At 52.3% G+C, this 21,003-nt stretch overlaps 1 protein-coding gene across 1 annotated transcript in view; it reads right to left on the bottom strand.

The window, feature by feature from the left end:
* Positions 1-13,808: 13,808 nt before the first annotated feature.
* Positions 13,809-21,003, bottom strand: part of TTC3 (tetratricopeptide repeat domain 3) — a 99,612-nt gene continuing 92,417 nt past the window's right edge. The window contains exons 42-46 of the mRNA XM_090271730.1: positions 18,610-18,926; positions 17,363-17,489; positions 17,038-17,181; positions 15,477-15,569; positions 13,809-14,443 (exon numbers count right to left, since the gene is read on the bottom strand). Of these exons, the coding sequence (XP_090127856.1) occupies positions 14,333-14,443; positions 15,477-15,569; positions 17,038-17,181; positions 17,363-17,489; positions 18,610-18,926 (792 nt within the window). The 3' untranslated portion in view covers positions 13,809-14,332. The remainder of the gene's footprint in view (positions 14,444-15,476; positions 15,570-17,037; positions 17,182-17,362; positions 17,490-18,609; positions 18,927-21,003) is intronic.

Below are 21,003 nucleotides of genomic sequence, written 5' to 3'. Positions count from 1 at the left end.
CCAAGTGGAAACTATAAAACATTGATGAGCGAAATTTAAAATGATTTAAACCAATGGATAATCACGTTTAGAAATTAGAATAATCAACACTGTTGTTTATTCCAAAATCGACCCATTGATTGAACGCAAGCCCAAAAGCCCCAGCAGGCTTTATGTAGAAAATGACAACCTGCTTCTGACGTGTATCTGGAGAGGCGAAAAACCCAGAACAGCCCAAGTTGTTCTTAAAAAGGAGAACTGCCGGTGCTGGGTTGTACGAGGGCGCTCGCGCGGTCGGACCGCAACCCCGCGGCCTCTCCCACGGGTCTGGAAGCTGGACGCCCAGCCCGCGGGGGCCGGCGCCAGCAGGCCTGGCTTCTCCTGGGCCCCTCTCCCCGGGCTCCCCGCCGGTGCCCCACGGGGCCTTTCCTTCGTGTGCTGGGCCCCGTGTCTCCCTCTCTCAGGCCCCCGGCTCTGCTGGATTAGGGCCCCACTCCTACGACCCCCTTTACCCGTAACCCCTTACAGGCCCTGCTTCCTCATTCCGTCACGCTGGGGTCGAGGCTTCCCCGTAGGAGTCTGGGGGGAACGCGATTCGGTCGGTAAGGCGGATCTCAGCCCCAGAGAGTCTGACTCAGTTGGCCAGGGCTGCTGGCCGCAGGTCGCTGAAACGCTCCCGGGGATTGTAAGGAGCAGCGTGGCTGAGGACACCGAGCCCGGACGAAGGTCCAACCTGTGTGGGCGCTGTAGCAACCCGAGCCCGCTGGGGCCCTGCACACTCCCGCCGATGACATCAGCTGGCCGCCCCGCAGGGTCCTCGGTGAGGACGCGCCTGGTGGCAAGTTCTCTTTCAGACGCTCTCCCCCACGTGAGGCCCGAGGGATGCTCCCCAAATGGAAGCCGCTGGGCAGGTGCTCGGTTCCCACCTGCTCCCGTGTCCGAGCCAGGCTCTGCCGCTGCAGCGCCGGCCTTCAGACCGCGGGACAACAGCAGGAAAACCGAGGACAGAGCAGCCACACCCCCACGGCGCCGAGCCCCGAGCCCACGTCTGCTTGTGGGTTAGTTCCTTCTCAGGCCCCTGCTGGGAGGCTGTCCTCTTTCACTTGTCCCGACCCTGGCCACCTCCTGCTCCTCCACGTCCGCAAACATGTCACGAAGGACAGTGCCTGGAGGGCCCCTCCCTCGGCCCCCTCTCCCTCACACCCTGGCCCTGTCTCCCCAACGCAGCATCCTCAGCGGCCGCCCCCAGGCCCCAGCATGGCCACAGCACGCACCACCCCCCACCCCACACCCCCCAGCAGCCCCACAGGCGGCAGGCAGGCAGGCAGGGGCTGAGAAGGAAGGAGAGAGTCCGGGAGGCCGGAGGGAACGGGCAGCCCCAGGGCCAGCTGCCCAGGCCCGAGGCCAGCGCTTCCCCTGTCCCCCCACCCTGCAGGTCCCTGTGGCGCTGGCCCCAGAGGTGGGAAGGCCATATTAGGCGTCCTCCGGCTGCACTTGCTGGGCTTGGTCCCCAGGCTGGCAGAGCCTGAAAGGCTTTGGGCCGGAGCAGCAGAAACTTGGAGACAGTGGTGGATTCCATTCTGCACAGTCATTTTCCTCTCCTTCCCGCTCCTCGCTCTGAGGCCCCGTCTGCAGACGCCAGGCGCCCTGTCCGGGGCACAGGCTCCAAGGGCTCTGCGCTGGGGGCAGCTGCTCTAGCCCGCTCGCTGGGCGACCTGCCTCTGGGCGCTCAGGCTGGCCTGACACACAGAAGCTCTGGACAGAGAAGAAAGTGACCTCTCTTGGAGTGGCAAGGGGAAGACGCGTTAGGGTATCAGAGTTTGACATCAGAAGTTCAGACAAACCTAAAATCTTTGACTGCTTGAGAAAACACATACGAGACTATTCTTTTGCCTTTGAAGTGAGGACATAAACCTCTTTCCCTCCTTTATTCATTATGTTTGGATGTAAGTTTATTTTCCAAGTGGAGGGCCCAGTAAGGCACTCCGGGAAATACTCCTGAACGTAGGTGCCGGCTGGATTTCCTGGGTCTCTGACTCAGCCAAGGTGAAGCTGAATCCACTTCTGTGCCCTGCCCTGTGACAGTGAAAATTCCCCCTAAATACACGAGCAAGTTCCAGGAAGGGCCTGCCCTTCAGATCAGCTCTTGCTCTGGGTTTCTGCTGCTCCGTGCCACCCCTCACGGAGCCCCGAAACTCTCATGGAAATGACTTCACGGGACACAGAAGGCATCCTGGTTTTTAAGCAGCCTCTGGGACTGCAGGCCTGCTCAGCACTGAAGGCCAGGTGTCGGACTTCTCGCGGTGAAATAACAAGAGGCTGGACCAGCACGGAGCAGCCGCCTTCAGACACTGGAGGAAAACCTTCACAGGGCTATGATCCTTAGAGAGAGGGAAACGCGAGGTCAGGACCGCATTCAGCGCGGCCTCAGCTGGGGAGGAAAGGACCCGACAGCGCGGCTTGGCTCCCACGGGGGAGAAGACCCGAGGCTGAGCTCAGGGCTCCGCAGCAGCCAGAACTGGCAGGCAGGGTACTGAGAGGGGAGAGCCTGCACAGAGCTGGAGCATCTGAAGTTGACATGGAGGTTCCCCTGAGCCTCAGCCAAATGCCACGCCACGTGTGGGCAGGACAGGACCCCAGAAAGCCTGGGCAGGAACGGCTGCCCAGGGTCAAGGGGATGAGAGGGCACTTGGGAAACACCATGGCGCTGGGAGCACTGGAGCTTGGAGCAGCTCGAGTGGAGAGGCCATGCTGGGCATCCTGGCCCTCTGGCTGAGGCCCCGGGAAGGACGGGGTTACTCTGGCCGCTCTCCACCCTCCCTCACAGGCCTGTGAACAAGGCCTGGGAGGTTAAGATCAGCAAATCAACTGCCTTTCAGACTAAAACTGCACCTTGCTTAGGACAGACAACCACAGACAGACCCTCAGCGATGGAGCAGCCACTATACCCAGCATGTAATCCAACGGAGTTCCTGTTCAGCGCGGATGGTTTCGGTTTGGGAAGATGGAAAGTTCTGGAGATGGTTACCCAACAGCGTGATGTGCTTGGTGCCACCGACTTGTCCATTTAAAAATGGATAAAATGGTCAGTTTTATGTTATGTGCATTATACCACAATTTTTCAAAAATGCTAGTAAGACTACTGCTTCCAGGAATAACAACGAAACATAAAAACACCAGAAAAAAGTACAGATGCTCCTCAACCTACAGTGAAAACCGTAAAACTCCTGAGAGAAATCAAAGACAACTTGAATAAATGAAGAGATATACCATGTTCATGGAGTGGAAGATTCAATTTTGTGAAGACATCGAGTCTCCCCAAGTTGATCTATAGATTTAATGCAACTCACATCAAAATCCAGGCTGGCTATTTTTATAGAAATTAACAAGCCGATCCTAAAATGCTTGTAAAAATAATAACTAGAATAACTAAAAGCAAATTTGAAAAGCCAGGTTGGATGCCTCACATTGCATGATCTCAAGACTTGTTGTAGTGACAGTCATTGGGACAGTGGAGCAGAATCCAGAAATAGACCCCCACTTACACGGCCAATAGATTTGCAACAAATATGCAAGGGCCACTCAACAGGGAAAGGGTATTCTTTTCAAAGAATTATGCCACAATAATCAGCTGTATGCAAAAGAAAATGGACCTCATGGAACACCACACCCAATAATTATCTGGTGATGGACTGTAGACCTACTTGTAAGAGCTAAAATTACAAAACACCTAGGAGAAAATCTTACTGGCCTTGGGTAGTTTCGCAGATTTCTTTAAAGAAAAGCACAAAGTATAAAATAAAAAAATAAGTTGGACTTCATCCAAATTAAAAATGTTTTCTTTTCAAAAGCCTGTTAGTTAAAACAAAAGCCACAGACTAGAAAAATATTAGCAAAACATTTATCTAAAAAAAATGGCTGTATCTAGAATAAAGTACTATTACAGCTCAATCATAAGAAAAAATAACCCAATTTTTAGTATGAGGCAAAAGATTTAAACAGACAGCCCTGCCCGGGTTGCTCAGCTGGCTGGCCATCATCCCACAAAGCTAAAGGTCACCAGTTCAATTCCCAGTCACGGCACACGCCTGAGCTGCAGGTTCGGTCCTGGTCAGAGCTCATGTGAGAGGCAACTGTGATCAATAGTGTGCTCTCACATTGATGTGTTTCTCTTTCTCCTTCCCTTCCCCTTTCTCTAAAAAGAAATAAAATCTTAAAAAAAAAAAAGAATAAAAAATGTCCAATAAAATTTTTAGAAGGATTTAAGCAGACATGTCCGCAAAGAAGACATGGTTTGCAAATCACAGGAGAAGACGCTCCCCATCCTCACTTCTTAAGGAGAGGAAAACCAGAATCCCAGACACACCGCTGCACAGTCACTAAACGGGTCACAGTTTTAAAAGATGGGCCCTCGTCTCTGACTCGACCCTCGTTGCTTAGCGCCCCCGGCCACGCCGGCTGGCTTGTGGCTTGGACCTCGCGCTCTCACGCGGCGTCGGTGTTCCCAGGAGCCCCTGCAGCGCGCTCGCCAGCAACACAGGGCTGTAACCGCCCTCAGGGGGGCGCGGGTCTGACCCAGAAGAGCGAAGATGATTCTAGGAGGGCAGCTGGGTGACGGGCCAGGGAAATGGGCAAACGACACGTAATAAAGGGAGAGACGCAAAGTAAGGGAACGAGAGGCAACCAAAATTTTCAGAAGAAAACTATTGCAACAGGAGCCGGGGGGCTCCAGGAACGACGGCGTGGGTTCCTCCCCGCAGATGAGCTTGGCCTGGGGAGGCCTGAGGGACTCAGTGAGGAAGGCGTGTTCTCACCCCATCAAGGACACGGGTGCCCCAAGGGCTGCGCCCATGGGAGCCACTTAGGTGGCCTCATGAGGGGAGAGGCAGGGGACGCCCCCTGCAGCTGTTGGGTGGGGACATGCAGCAGATCCCCTGGGACTTCCAAGGACTTCAGGGCCGACACGGATGGATCTGGCTCCGTTGCGGTGTAGGAACCGCAGGAACCGGAGCTGTTTGGCAGAAAGGGAGGAGGGGCCAGCAGGTGAGTGGCTTGAGCTACAAGTTGACCTAGAGGTGCAAACCCTGCCTCAGACATTTTCTGGCTATGTGACCTTGGGGAAGTTACTTCTTAACCTTTTAGATGTGTTTCCTCATCTGTAAAACAAGGGTAAAAGCTACCTCTAATTGTTTATGGAGCAGCTACTATGTGCAAGGCATACCCATTCAATCCTTGTAAGAGCGTGGAAACTGAGGCTCTGAGATAGTAAGTGACTTGCCAAGGCCACATTGCTGAAGGGATGCAGGGAGTGGGGACATGTCAGGATAAGGGAGGCTGGGGTATCTTGGCCCCCAGTTGCAACGCTGGAAAGGGGCAGCTTCATCAGGCCAGGGCTGGTCTGGGCTACAGTAAGACCAGGTGCGAAAAGGTGAAGTGAGAACGAGGCTGATGACCTTGGTTGGGGGCCTTTAGTGACTCTGGGCCCACTGGTGTCCCCGCAGCCCTGAAGGGCAGACCCTCTGAAGGTAGGCCTGTGGGGTCTACTGGGGCCAGGACTTCAGAGGACCACAGAGGATGTGGGGTGAGGAGGCCACGGCTCAGGGAGGAGGCTGACGGAACATGGTGGCAGCTGCAGCAGCAACGCCCGCTGCCTGGCCCCCAGATCGGCCCTGGGAGTCCAAGCCCCCACGGAGCAATCGCACTTCCAAGGGCACACCAGCAAGCTGCGCTGCCGTCCCGGCGCTGACCTGCCTCCACGTCGGTAGGTTGCAGGCTCAAGGCCCAAGGGTCTGCCCTCTGTTGGTCCCGGGGTGCCCTGCCCTGGGACCCTCTACCTCTGCCCAGTTCTCCTGATCAAGGGTAACACCGGCCTCCTCGCTCTCTTCCCCTGCCTGCTCCGTCATTGCTCTCACTGCCTGGGCTGCCAGCCCTGTCCCCATTCCTCCAGGGCCAAACTCGCACTTACCTTCCCCAGCCTCTCTGAAGTTGTGACCCCGCTACTCTGCCGCACCCCCGTCCCCCACCCCCCAGCCCCCCTCATCCCTTCCCAGGCTCCATCTACTCCCCCTCCACTCTACCCTCCCCCCTCACTGACATACCATGTGCTTGACCACCGTAGCTGATGGCGGTCTCCCCTACGGAAGCCGAAGACCTGGGCTGGGCTTCCCGCCTCTCCTGTCCCCAGTGCACCTCCAGCCCCTAGAACAGAGCCTGCACTGGCTGGAGGTTAGCAAGGACTTGAAGGACGGCCGCATGAACCAACGAGCGGATGTGCTCAGCAGCCCATCCAGTGACTGGGGCCATGTGGCTCATTCCCAGTGAGCACAGCTCAGATCACTGGGGCTCCCTGGGAGGCGTGGAGGTGGATGGGGGGCACGGTCCCTCTGCCCCAGTGGGGACAGGGAGAGCAGGGAGATGTAGGCTCAGAGTCTCACGAAGGCCCAGGAAACAGGGTCCAATGGCCACATCTCTCAACGGGAGGGGCCACAGCGAGGGCTGGGCCTCTGCTCGCCAAGGTCTGGCCTTTGCAGCCAGAGGCAGAAGCAACGTGGCCTCCGAGGAGGTCCTGGTGAGAGCGGGGCCCTGCTGGCACTGGGCGGCAGCCAGTGTCTGGAAGCACAATGGCCATCTGTTCCACGGCTTTCTTTTTTCGGAGGCTGCGGGCTCGCCCCGCTGGAATGGGGTGGCACTTCAGGACACGGAGCTTGGAGCTGGTGGCAGATTTCTTGGAACTGGTAGCAGGGAGAGTTAAATTAAGACCTTTCGATCACACCAAATAAATAGAAGCTGAAAGAGAGGGCTGGAGGAATTAGGCAAAATGCCTTCATACATAACTTCTGAAAAATGGAGGGGAAAAAAGTTAGAAAACAGAATGGCATTTATTCACTCCAGTCCCAAGGTATTTGCCGAAAACAATGACGCCTCTGTTTGACACAAAAGCAGGCGCTGGAAGGAGCAAGCCTTTTCCTTTGAAGTGCCTGCCAGGGGCCGTAACTACCACCCTCTGCTGTGATGGCTCCTGGCAAGGACAGGCTGGCCCAACCTCCAGCCCTGTCCTCCCTCCAGGGAGGGAAGAAGAGGGGCCTCCGGCCTGGCGGTGTCCTCACAGTGGCTTCTGGCTTGGCACCCCTGAAGCACACCTGTTCTGGATTTACCTGCACGATGCTGAGGCAGGAAGCGTGCCTTCCAGGGCTTTTGGCAGAGGACCTGCAGCAGAGCCAGGTGTGATGGGGGACAAGGTGGCTGCTGGGAGGGGCTGAGCAGCTGTGTTTCCCTTCCAGGACACAGAGGAAGGGGAGCAGATGCAGCAGGGGGCCCAGGCCCAGGGGGGCAGAAGGCACCCATGGCAGAGAGGAGGCCCCTCGCCAGACAGCAGTGGGAAGGAGCTCACTCGGCAGAAACCATCTCAGAAGGCCCCTAACTGTCCTGTCACACGTGATGTGAGAAAGGCATGAAGGCACCCTCGGCGCCGTCAGACGAGCTGTTTCTCCGGGGGAGGGGTGGGGTGGGGGCCTTGACACGTAGCATTCGCCAGTGGTGTGAAGACTCGCGCAGAATCCGTTACACAGTGTCCACAGTACGGGTGCGGCCGAAGCACGGACAACAACCAACTGTAACAGGAAGCAACTGCCTTTGCTCTTTGCCTCATTTAATTGTGGGCCTCTCCAGGTGCACCCGAGGACCACGGTAACCACTAAGCATCCTGGACCCAGGTCTCTCACTTTTTTTGCTTTAAAAAAAAAATTATTTCTTTATTTTTAGAGAGAGGGGAAAGGAGAAAGAGAGGGAGAGAAACATCACTGTGTGGTTGCCTCTCACTTGCGCCCCCAACTGGGGACCTGACCTGCAACCTAGTCATGTGCCCTGACCGGGAATCGAACCAGCGACACTTGGTTCGCAGGCCGACGCTCAGTCCACTGAGCCACAGCAGCCAGGGCTCTTTTTTGCTTTTGTTTAGTTTCTTAAAAAATATATATTTTATTGATTATGCTGCTACAGTAGTCCCAATTTCTTTCCCCTTTGCTCCCCTCCACCCAGTATCCCCCTCCCTTCCAGCAATCCCACCCTCCTTGGTTCATGTCCATGGGTCATGCTTGTATGTTCTTTGGCTTCACCCTTTCCCATATTATTTATAACTTCCCTATTTATTTTGTACCAACCGATTATGCTTCTTAGTCCCTGCACCATTTCCCCATTTCTCCCCCTTCCCCCTCCCAGCTAATAACCCTCCAAACGATCCTCATACCTAGGATTCTGTTCCTGTTTTGGTTGTTCACTTAGTTTGTTTTTGTTTTTATTTCTTTAGGTCCTGTTCTTGATAGTTGTGAGTCTGTCGTCATTTTAATGTCCATAGTTTTGATCTTCTTTTTCTTAAGTAAGTCCCTTTAACATTTCATATAATAACGGCTTGGTGATGATGAACTCCTTTAGCTTCACCTTGTCTGGGAAGCACTTCCTCTGCCGTTCCATTCCAAATGATAGCTTTGCTGGAGAGAGTAATCTTAGTTGTAGGTCCTTGCTTTTCATCACATTGAATACTTGTTGTCAGTCCCTTCTTGCCTGCAAAGTTTCTTTTGAGAAATCAGCTGACAGTCTTATAGGCACCCCTTTGTAGGTAACTCTCTGCTTTTCTCTTGCTGCTTTTAAGGTTCTCTCTTTATCCTTAACTTTTGGCATTTTAATTATGGTGTGTCTTGGTGTGGTCTTCTTTGGGTCTAGCTTGTTTGGGACACTCTGTACTTCCTGGACTTGTATGTCTATTTTCTTCGCCAAATTTGGTGAGTTTTCCTTATTTTTTTCACATAACTTTTTAAGTTATTGCTCTTCCTCTTCTCCTTCTGGCACCCCTATGATGTGGATGTTGGCACGTTTAAAGTTGTCTCAGAGATTCCTAAGCCTCTCTTCATCTTTTTCAATTCTTGTTTCTTCATTCTGTACTGGTTGACTGTTTATTTCTTCCTTATGTTCCAAATCATTGATTTGAACCTCGGTTTCCTTCCCTTCACCATTGGTTTCGTGTGGATTTTTCTTCATTTCATTTAGCATAGCCTTCACTTCTTCCCTTATGCATTTGCCATACTAAAGCATATCTCTCAAGCCTGTGAGCATCTTTATCACCAGTGTTTTGAACTCTGCATCTGTTAGGTTGGCTATCTCCTCGTTTGTTAGATTGGCTATCTCCTCATCGCTTAGTTCTCCCACTGGAACCTTCATGTGTTCCCTCTTTTGGGCCATACTTCTGTGTCTCCTCATCTTGACAGGCTCCTATGTTTGTTTGCCTGTGTCTTAGGGAGAGCTGTCACTCCTGTTACATTATAAAGGGAGGAGCCTTACGTATTCATCAGTACAGGGTGACCGGTTTCACCAAATTGTGGTGCTATATGTTGGGGAGGGGTCTGAAAGGGAACAATGCCACTTCCTCAGCACTGGCTCCTTTTCCAGGCACTTCTCCCACTTCCCATATGTCACTGGTGTCTCTCTAGCTGTTACTCTGGCCATGGTTTCCACAGTGGTGGGTCTGCAGATGTTCTAAGACCATGGAAGTCTCTAAACAAATGGACTCAGCTGAGAGACCGGCAGTTTCTTCCACCGCCCCAACTCCTACTGGTTTTGTCAGAAGCAACGAGGCTTTATTTTCCCCGGTGCCGGAACCATGAGCTGCGAGGTCTAATCTGGTGCTGGGAGTGCTCCCCAGGTGTCCCACCCGACTTTTTTCAATGTGTGGCTGCACTTTCCACTGGCTGGTCACAGCCTCTGCCTTCCTGCCGGCACTGCCAACACACCACGTTCTCTCCACCCCGGTTCCGCCCTTCCTACCTGTCTGGATGAGTATTTCTTCTTTATTTCTTTGTTTGTTGGACTTCCATGCAGTTCGATTTTCTGGAACTTCCGGTTGTCTCTAGTTTTGAGGTAGTTGTGTTCCTTCTTAGTTGTGGAGGGAGACGCAGCATTGTCTACCTATGCCTCCATCTTGGCCACAAGTGTTGTTTAGTTTTTCTTTTTTTTTAAATTTATTTTTAGAGAGACGCAAAGGGAGGGAGGCAGAGAAACATCCATGTGTGGTTGCCTCACATACCTGCAACTGGGAACCGGGCCCACAACCCAAGCATGCGCCCTGACCGGGAATCAAACCGGTGACCCTTTGGTCCACAGGCTGGCACTCAATCCACTAGGGCACACCAGCCAGGACTTGTCATTTAGTTGTATTGAAACCAAATACAAAGAAGTGCACACATTTTAAATGTACAGCTTCATGACTTTTCCAAATGACGCATGCAGTAAAGCATCACTCTGCTGAACACACAGAACATTTCCAGAGCCCTGGTGGGCGACCCTGAGGCCCTTCCTTGTCTGCAGCCTCAGCTCAGAGGCCACCACGACTCTGACCTCCCGCCAGCTTCCTGTCTTGACACTCACATAAACGGGCTTCTGTGTTGCCTGGCTGCTAGGCTCACACTCACGTTTCTGTGCCCGCTGTGCCATGTGCGGAGTATTCCACTGCAGAGACGGCGCACCCACGATCGGTGCACTCCACTGTGGACAGACGTCTGGCTCCTTTCTAGTGGAGGCGATTATGGAGGCAACTGGTATGAAGATACCTGCACTGCTGCATGTGTGCCTGTGAAGTGCACAAGTGGCAGCAAGGCCACGTCACAGGCTCTGGCAGTCAACACCCGTAGCGAAGCTGCACCACCTCCTGCGGCCGCTCCACAGCTTAACACTGCACGGTCAATCTTTTACGATAATAGCCATCTGGGTGGGCTGCTGGTGGTACCTCCCTGTGGTTTTAATTTATACTTCCCTGGTGAAGGAAACTGAACAAACTTGGCTGCCAAAAATCCAATTAGCCATCTAGATACTTGGGAAGTGCCTGTTCAAATCTTCTGCTCATTTCTAAATAAATTATCTTTTTCTTATACATATGTAACAGTTCTTTCTCGAATTCTTTGTTAGATCTCTTCTACTTCATGGCTTGACTTTACACTGTCTCAACGGTAACTTGATTTATTAAGAGTTCTTAATTGTAGTAATATTCAATTTAACAGATTTTTATCCTTATGGTTAGTGGTTTTTGCATCCTAATAAACCTTTGCCTAGTCCAAGGCCAAGACTGTCTGTTTCCTGTGCAAGCTTTTTTACTTTCCTTTTCACACTCAGGACCATGATCCATTCAGAGTTCACGTTTACGTAGGAAGCGAGGTCACAGTTCATTTGTACCCACTTGTACATCTCAAACTGTTATTCTTAGTGTAGTTAAAACTTTTTTTCAGATTGATGGCTGACTCATCAGGATTTTGTAGTTTACTAGTGCTATTTAATTTCTTCATTTTTGCCAAATAACCGTTTTTGTTTTTTTTCCGTTTCTGTCACTTTCAAAGGGGAGCTAGGAAGAGACGACGTAACCAGGAAGCAGCGGCGGAGGGGCTGAGACCAGTTCTCACCCTCACCTGGGGAGCGGGGCTCACACCCCTTCTCCACGAAGCACTGGGTACTGATCTCCCAAGAGCCAACCACACAGCTCCAGTCCCAACCCAAGCGGGCTGGAAAGCTGCCTCAGAACTGCTCATGCAAGTCACTTGTAAAAGCTACAGATGACATTCTCCTTTGCTGTAGGGTCACAATGTCCCCAAATCAACCCAGGGAGATCTCAGAGCAAACTGCGATTCTGCAGAATGACTACGGTGATGTGATTTCTTCTTGCTCCTTCCTCCACTTCAAAGCCCTTTTCACTACCTGAAATTATGTTTATTGTCTATTCAACAGGATGACAAGTTTCATGGGGTCCTGTCTCTCGTTCACTGCTGTATCAGAACATCCAGTGAGTGCACGTAATAGGTTCTCTACATAATTTGTTTTCATTGGTTCCCAGGCCTTGCCCATCATTCTGAGCAAAGCACTGAAGGTGTTTGGTGACATGAGAGTGGACACCTGCCCTTAGTAGATCGGGTCAGAATGAAGAAGCGAAAATAAAGAAATTAGGTATGACTGATGATCAACTTATTTTTTAATCATCCTTTTAATAATTTTTTATTAAATTTTAATCAAGTTTAACACACATAAATGCATTTTCCATTCTTTCATTAAGGGCCCACTAGAGATGTTTTTGGTCCTGGTTCTGAGGTCGCTGTGTTTGCTTTTTATCAGCCTCATCAGCAAGTGTCTTCTGTTGAGGAAAGACATTTCCATCTCTGTTACTGTCTCTTCCGTTTCCTTTAATCCTTTTCTCCAGAGAGGGTCATGTGATTGAATAACTACCAAAGATACTTTCATTGCCTCAGTTTTGCAGCGAGCTGATCCCTTTGCCCTCCTGCCTCCACTACACAGTATCTGAAATGACCTTAAGTACGTAGGAACGTTTTGCATTGCTAGGGCACAATGTCATTTTGCATTGGATTATCCGTTATTTATAGCATAGTTTAAGCTGTTTGGCAGGGAAAATAATCTAAACTCTTGAAAACAGGCATTGCTTTACGCTATACATTATTTTGGATTACATGCTATCAGAGTAAGAACATATAGCAATACTGGTGTTCTTTAATCATCCTAAGTGCTCCGCATTTGCAGAAGGTCCTCAAAAAGGGAAGCCTTGCTGACCAAGTCTCTACAGGCCATGAATCCACAGGTGCCTCAAAAACCAAACAAACAAAGAAAATCAATACTGAGGAATGCAATTAACTTCAGCATTATTATATGTGTTCATATTAAAAATCTGTTACTTTTGCTTAAAACAATCAACTATCGTCTCTGTATAAATTTTCCATTCATAAATTTAAAGAGCCAATCTTGGGAGCCTTTATTCAGACAAAAAGGGATGTTTTGATCCAGGCTCTAAAATGCCCCAAGACCTTTGTTTACACTGCCCAGATGCAACATGATTCTTCTTGCCTGATGAAGTCACTTTTAAAAATGTGGGCATACCATACGCGTCTTCAATTTCCAGTAGAACCCTGTTCAATGTTATTTCAGAAAGAATGGACAAGCACACCAGTGGACTGGTATCATTTTAGAATGCTCTTTATTTTGACACGCACAGGACATGTGTAAGGCATGTTCACAAGCCTGAAGTTATGTACAAAACACGTTCTCTCACACCCCAGCTGCCCTTCCCTCTGCACTTGCTGCTGCGAGCTGGTCTCTGCGTACCCCAACAGCTGCAGTTCCCAGTCGTTAGGAACGTGCAGACGATGCTTTAGGGACGCGCGCGGAGTGTCTGCTTCAAAGCAGGGAATAAGCGTCTGTGGACTAAGTCACCAAAACTCACGGGAACAAGGCAAAGGAAGGCAACAAGGTCGGCTCATAAACTTGGGACTGGGAGCCCCCGGGGCACAAAGAACACTGAGTAACATTTATTGGTCCTTTCTGTTTGAAAGAAATGGAATGTGTCCAGAATTAGTGTTTCTACATTGACCTCTGTGTGTGAGTCACGTAAGAGAATGAATTTCTTAAGTTTCTAAGGTCGTCAGAAGGCCACAGTACAAGAGGGCATGCACTATTTCACACACGCATCAGCCTTGGAATGTGTGTGACGGGGACACCTCAGGATTGTCTATTGCACGAGTCTGTGTTTGGTGGCAGGAGAAGGGAGGGGACGGACGGTGACTGCTCCCCACAGAGCCTGCTGCGAGCACAAACGCTGCTTGCTGTCCGAGCACGAGCAGGACAAATGCCACGAAGGAGAAGGTGAGAGAGTCAAAAACTAAGTTTACACGTGAGGCTGCGACGAGGAACAGGGAGCCTTGATTTCAGGGGTTAAGAAGTCTTGGCTGATACAAGAAAGGGGTCTGCAATCAATTTTCAAAAATCAGATTATATCTTTACAAGACAATAAACACTTGCCAAATCTACTTTCAGGAAATAAAATGAACAATCAAAATCACACAATGTTTCACACGAAGAAATTTGAATCTTGGTCTAATTCAGTCAATATTTTAACATTAACTACAAATGATTACAATGTGATTTGCTTAAGCCTGTTTTGAAATGCAGAATCTTTGGGGAAGAGTGCTGGCCTATTTTCAGGAATACTGATTCTTGTAAAAATATAACCTGGGTGCTTTGACAGGTCAAGAATTCTAGTGCAGCTCCGAGGCATCCCAACAGTTCTCAGAAGGAGGCTGCCACCTCCAGTGGCCCTGCCACAGGCCAGCACGGGAAGTGGTCACACAAATTCTAGTAGCCACAACGCGGCTGTTATCCGAGCGTGGACGTTATCCCCTACACAAAGGCTGCCACTTGTTAGCGCTGTGACACGGTGCAGAGAGTCCTCAAACGCTTGCCTTTGATACCAAAGGCTGTGTAATGTCATTCTCCCAATCCCAAACCCGGCAAATCACCCTCAGTGAGATGTGACCACCTAGGACAGCACGCGGCCCCTTCCGGAAGGTGCAGGCTGCTCTACTGACAGGAGGCCCTGGTCGCGACAGGCCGGGCAGGCGCCCTGGGCGTTCAGGCGCTGCTGGAAGCACTGGGAAGAGAGAAGGAACCCGTCAGTGCCTTTGGGAGCCCACGGGACCCGAGTGCTCTGTGTGGCCCCTCGGCAGGCACAGCGAGCTTCACCTCAGAGTGAGCGGGGCCTGGAGCTGCCCGACACTCAGGGACACCGAGGCCCACTTGGGCCAGGAGCGCGGACCAGGCTCCAGGGCAGTCATGCCTAAGAACCTGCCCATGAACTTGGGCCTCCAACCTGACCTCAGGGGGACGGCCTCCAGCCTCGCCACCACGCCACCCAGGTCCGGTCTCGGCGCTTCCTACACTGACTCCCAGAGGCTGGCGTTTTCTTGGCCCCCAGACTCATTCGTCCAGTTTCCCACCTGTCCCCCAGTTCCCCACCCGTACCCCGACCCCCTGACCTTGGGGCTTGCACACCCGCCGGCCCGCACGCTGCAGCCTTGACTGAGAGCCTGCTGCCGCCCCAGAGCTGGGCGTGTGGAAGATCTAAGGGCTCAGGCACGACACCGTACACCTGGGGACTCAGCACCCCAGTGAGTGTCCTGTATTTGTCCCCTTTCTCAGGGAGTCCTAAGCTGACATGGCAGATACCTGCTCTCTTCTAACCCAGCATCAGGGTTACCCACAAACCCCGGAAGGGTACAAGCCAGAATCTCCCGGAATCAGGCGCAATGGGCCAGTCAGGCTAGCTTTTCTCCTCTGAAATGTTAGGGTTCTCCTCACTGCACTGACTGACCAGCGTGCGTCCAGCCCCACGCATGTACGAAGTCACCCGTCAAGGGCCTGGCACTGCTCTGAACGTCAGCGCTGTCCTCGCCCATGGAGGCCACAAGGGAGGAGGGCAGTGAATGGGGGACAGCCCTGGGCCCCGGGCCTGGCCCCTCCCATAGCACCGGTGCTGGGAAAGGGACACAATGACCTTCCACTGGCGGCCACAGGGGACATGCTTGAAAACGCAGGAAGTGCTCATAACTGAGGAAAGAGTCACTCTGGTGCTGAAAACACTCCCTAGCCCAGATGCCCGCTACAAGGACGGCTGAGACGCTTACCCCTCTGTGCGCGCTGTGCCCACACGGCAGCATAGGCGCAGCCCTGGACTTGACCACCTTGTGGCATATTTCACAGCAACGTGCGCCCTGCGCCTGTGGGAACAAACGCAACTGGTCAGGAGCCCCTGGCTTCCTTCCACCGCATCGCCTCCCCACCAGTGCCTTCACACACTTCCGCCACGGAAATGGCAAACTACTCCAATTACAGCTCAGCAGACTAATGAAACAACTTGTTTTTAAATAGCATTTCTTAGAAGAAAATATAGATGTACAAAAAGAAAGGTATACTTTTAAAACTACTTTTCTCAGAGAAAGAATGTTTTATATGGTTAATAGATTTCCTGGTAAAATACACAAATGTCTGTTCATCGCATCCCATACTTAAGTACGGAACTAACTGAAAATCACAAATTAATCATTCAGCTAATTCTCTAACAGCTGGGGACAGTCACTTAGATTACAACACCCCTACACTCTGGATTATTGCGTGGTTGGTCAAAATCTCAAAGGAAGTCCATAACCCCCCAAAAAGCTGCTCACAGCAGCCCTCTGAATAAAAGCAGGTTACAAAACAGTACGCACCACATGACCACACAATTCACGTTTTAAAACACACAGGGAATGTGTGGAGAGAGCTGCCTAGAAAGGAGTCTGGAAACATAAAATGGTAAGTGGTGACTTTCGCTTGAGAGAGATTTATTTTTTTCCTCCACTTCCTGAGGCTTCCACAAATGTGGAGCCCTGGTGCAGACCATCGCCAAACCGACGGCGGCTCAGCCAGCAGTCAGTGTCAGCAGACGCCCGTGACCGGGACGGCGCGGGGCGGGGCGCTGGGCGGCACAGATGGCGTCTCCACGTGCAGGCAGAGCCCCGGTGCCACCCGAGGACACCAGCACCCAGCTCTCCCTGCAGCTCACAGCACCTGACACGGCACCCCTCGTTTCGGTCCTCACTCCCTCCCCTCGGAGCACCTGAAGCAGGAAGTGCGTCTTAGCATCTGTGTCCTTAGCAGCTGGCCCGGCACGTGGCCCTGAACCGAAGCCCAGAAGTACCGCGGCAGGGGGCACGCACGCGGCCCTGGCGGTTCGGTTATGGTCGGGGCTGGCGCGGGGCCTGCGGGCCTGAGATCTGAGCTGCACGTGCAGCGGCTTCGTCCCGACAGCAGCTGAGCAGCAGAAGGACCCGAGCGCAGTGCTTCTAAGGGACAGAACCGAGTCTCTGCGGTCCCAAAGCCCCTGGTCACACAGAAGGAAGTCATCCCCAAACCCTTCCTCCCAGGTACTCAAAATACCACATTTGCTGTAATACTCACGCATGTGCCCGCCTGCAGGCCCACTTCCTGCAACGAGGGGGCGGGGGGGCCCTTTCCTGTCACACGACAGGGGCTTCTCTCCGCGGGGCCCCTAGGCACCCAAAAAAGCAGAGACAGCGGCCCCGCGGGTCACTGACTGTTCTAAGGGGGCAATGAATTACGTCTAGAAACGAGAACGGAACTAAATGATGGGTTTCCTTCTTGTTCTTGAAAAACAAACCAAAAAGCCCTGACTAGAGTCACACATACGACACTCACAGAGACGCCTTCTGTCCTCGGCCCCTGGGCTCTGGAGGGTGGCCCAGCGACCACTGTGGGTGGGCTCGGGGAGGTCCCCGTCACAGAAGCAGCGGAGCTGGGCTCAGACCGCCTCCTGTCCTGCCCCGGGCTCAGCTGCGGAGAGAAGGCGGATGGGAAGAGGCTCAGGCACGCAGAAGCCTGACCATCTTCTGCCTTCAGTAAATCACTCCCCACACTTTGGTTGGAAGCTTGTTTTTTGTTTTTTACAATTCTCATGTTTTATAACCGTATAACGGTGAAGTGTAACTCACTGTATCTGGACAAAAACACTGACCTTTTGGTTCTTCTGTTCATCTAGAATGTGTTTCATCACTCTCTGGACAACTTCATCAATACTCAGTCCTGAGAGTGAGTTCTTGCTTTTGTTTCGCACTTTTTTAATAAAACCAGCAAGCTCGGTGCTGAAAGGGAAAGTGGGGAGAAATGAGAGCAGAAAGTCAAAATTTCTACTGCTGAGTATTATGCGCAAAAAAAGACCTACGTGCCAATATCAACCCAACAGCGAAGAGAAAAAAATGCACACAAACAAAATTAATCTATAGAGAATAGTAACTGTATATAAAAGAAGCATAATCACTCTTTCCAACTAGTTATGACAATTCCTATGTTGTTTCTAAATACGTATCCCAATAGAATTTCACATTTTATATACCTACACACACATACACGCCTCCAGTTATCTGCTGCACCCATTCGGGACAGCAGCCATCTGTCTGTACAGCCGTTTATACAATGTCACCAATGACCAGACCCGATTGGTTCTGACTTGAAATCAATAAAATCTCTGTCTACGGGGAACCTAGTTGGTTGACTCCCTCCCTTAAAGATCTAACCCCCAACAAGGTTTTCACGGCCCGAATGTTTCACAAGTGCTGGTGGCCGTGGGTTAACGGCAGAGAATTGTTCACATCCCCTCCACCTTGTTTGAGGCTAGGAGCACCTCTGCCCCCTTGCACAGACCCGGAGAGCAAGGCCAAGGTCAAGGAGAAGCCCTACTGACGTGCGGATTGAGGACCTGGGCTGACAGATAAAAGCAGCAACCCCCGCACCCCCCCCCCCGCCGCGGATTCCCTTTGTTACCTGCCCACACACCTGACCCACCCCCAGGGACACCAGTCTGTTCACTCTCACACCCCCACAACTCAGAGGTGCTCGTCCATAAGGTGTGAGTGGCCGCCACCTTATGTTTTCCAGAATGATATAACCATAGTGTCTGCAGTTCATTCATGATTCCATGACTAGTGTTGGAGCATGTTATTGATCTCATCAGTATCTTAGTAAACTGTTACAGGTTCTGATGAGTGTTCAAAGTCCTCAGTCTAGACATGCCCGTTAAAAAATGTATTTGAAAAAAAAAATGTATTTGAAAATGCTCACCTTTATTATTGCTTAGACAAAGAAAATACAGCACTGTCTTTCTGACTAGAACGACGACGCAATCTTTCCCACGTCAGCCCCTAACGGGCCGTAACTAGGTCCGACCAGGGAACGCCGGTCCGATGGAAGTATTGACGCCCCTACCTGCTGTGACGGGGGAACACCGCCGAGAGGTGCCCGATGATGCTGTTGAACGGCTTTCTGTGAGGCTGGCTCGGGCGGGTGGCACGGGCGGGAGGGACGGGCGGCTTCTGCTCAGCCGCGCGCCTGCCTCGGGAATGAGCTGCCTGGCCAGCGCCCTTGCACGCTGGCGGCTGTGGTGGAGAGGGGGCCCCCGCCGGGCGGTCGCTGGCAGAGACCAGACTTGAGTCCGTGGGAACCGCTGTTGGGTTTCCGGTCCCGTGACTTGCAGAAGCTGAGGGACCCTGACCGTCGTCACCCGGAAGAGACGCAGGGCGAATCTGTGGGGAGCACAGCACAGCAGTGCTCAGAGAAACACCACGGCAAGGGCTGACAGCCGGCAGCACTGCACTAAAACCGCAGCTCAAGTGCACAGGAAACGTGAGCACGATTAACCGTTTTTGTTCAAAAACGGACCGATCACAACACAACCTGTTGGCTGTTAGAAAAGGGTTGGGGCCTGACTCCTAAATAACTCTCCTCAGAGTCCCCCGTTTTCTCTGGGAAATTCGCAACACTGCCTCTCCGCCTCTCCCGGAACCCAACTCCCTTCCCAGCTCCTTGGCGGCTGACGATCAGGAGCTGCTCCAACCCTCCCCGAACTGCCCTTGCCAAGACCACCAACAGTCTCCGGCACTAAGCCCCAGGGTCACCCAGACATCCTGGGCACGCTCTCGCTCTGCATGCTGCTCCTCCCCCGCTCTGCAGGCCTGGCTGTGTCCTAAGTGTTGAAGCTCCTAAGGGTGCTACCCAGGGCCGGGATCTCGGGCTCATGCTAGCCACCCCTCCCCGACACCCCCCGGCCATTTCACTGTCTCTCCTGCCTCAGTGACTGCGGGCTTGCTGCCCATAATACCCCATTTCCAAGAATATCTTCCTGAGGCCCCACTCCGCATGTCCAAACTTCCTAATGGGCAGACCCACCTGGGTGACGGTGGGGCCACTCCAACTCAGGGTCTCCAACACCGTGTCCTCCCCCTCCGCTGATGCAGCCCGGATCTGCCCTCCCCTCCCCACGCACACACAGAGCCCCTACCTCACGGGCAGCGCGGTTTCTCAGCTGCCCCTCCTCAACACCCCTCGGCCCTGACCTCTGCCCCCCACTGCCACTCCCCGATCCACGGCTGGCTGGTCTAGTACCCGGCCACCTGGACATTCCTCAGCCCCCTCACTTCCTGCCACTGTGGTCAGCCTGTTATCGGGTCCCTAGTGACCCGAGGAGAAGTCCCCACTGCTGACCGCTCTCACAGAGGGAGGCTGCCCCTGCGCTGGCCCTGGGTGCAGGTGACCACCTCTCTCAGTCTTGCCTCCTGTGTGTCCTCTTTTTTCCCAGCCTCCAACTATGCGGTTTCTCCTAGTTGGGATGCTCTGACCCTCCAGACACCATGCACACTCCGCCTTCTGGGGTTAACTCCTACTCCGGATCTCTGGCTCACAGAGACCCCCACCAGGGCAGCTTCCGCGAGGCCCAGACCTCTGGCGTGGGTGGGTCAGTGCCCTGGTTTGCGCTGCCACAGCACCCTGTGCGCCTCTGGGCGGAGGCAGAAACTGTCGGTCTCAGCAGAGTCCACTTGTTTAAAGGGCCCCCACGGTCCTAGAATGTCCGCAGATCCACGCACTCTGGGTACGATGGCGATGGCAGCTAGAGGGGCGGGCACCAGTCTGGTGTGGAAGTGGGAGAGGTGCCTGGAAAAGGGGCGAGTGCTGGGCAGGCAGCATTATTCCCTCTCGGAGCGCCCCCCTGCCCACAGCACCACAACGTGGTGAAATTGTCACCTTGTACTGACGAATACCTAAGGCTCTGCCCCTTACAATGTAACGAGAGTGACAGCTCTACCTAAGACACAGAGGCAAACAAACACAGGAGCCGGTCAGAATGAGGAGACAGAGAAGTATGGCCCAAAAGGGGTAATGAATCAAGGTTCCAGTGGGAGAACTACATGACAAGGAAACAGACAACCTAACAGACACAGAATTCAAAATACTGACGATAAAGATGCTCACAGGCTTGCCAGATATGGTTGAGTACGGCAGACGCATAAGAGAAGAAGTGAAGGCTATGCTAAGTGAAATGAAGAAAAATGCACACAAAACCAATGGTGAAGGGAAGGAAACCGGGGTTCAAATCAATGATTTGGAACATAAGGAAGAAAAAAACAATCAACCAGTACAGAATGAGAAAAAAAGAATTGAAAAAAATGAGGAAAGGCTTGGGAACCTCTGGGACAACTTTAAATGTGCCAACATCTGAATCATAGAGGTGCCAGAAGGAGAAGAAAAAGAGCAAGAAATTGAAAGCTTATGTGAAAAAATAATGAAGGAAAACTTCCCAAATTTGGTGAAGGAAATAGACATACA

The sequence above is a fragment of the Furipterus horrens genome, unplaced genomic scaffold, assembly GCF_987537825.1.
Source record: "Furipterus horrens unplaced genomic scaffold, mFurHor1.1.pri manual_scaffold_1, whole genome shotgun sequence".
Taxonomy (NCBI): domain Eukaryota; kingdom Metazoa; phylum Chordata; class Mammalia; order Chiroptera; family Furipteridae; genus Furipterus; species Furipterus horrens.
Note: the sequence above shows the minus strand (reverse complement) of the source record. Positions and strands in the feature narration are given on the sequence as shown.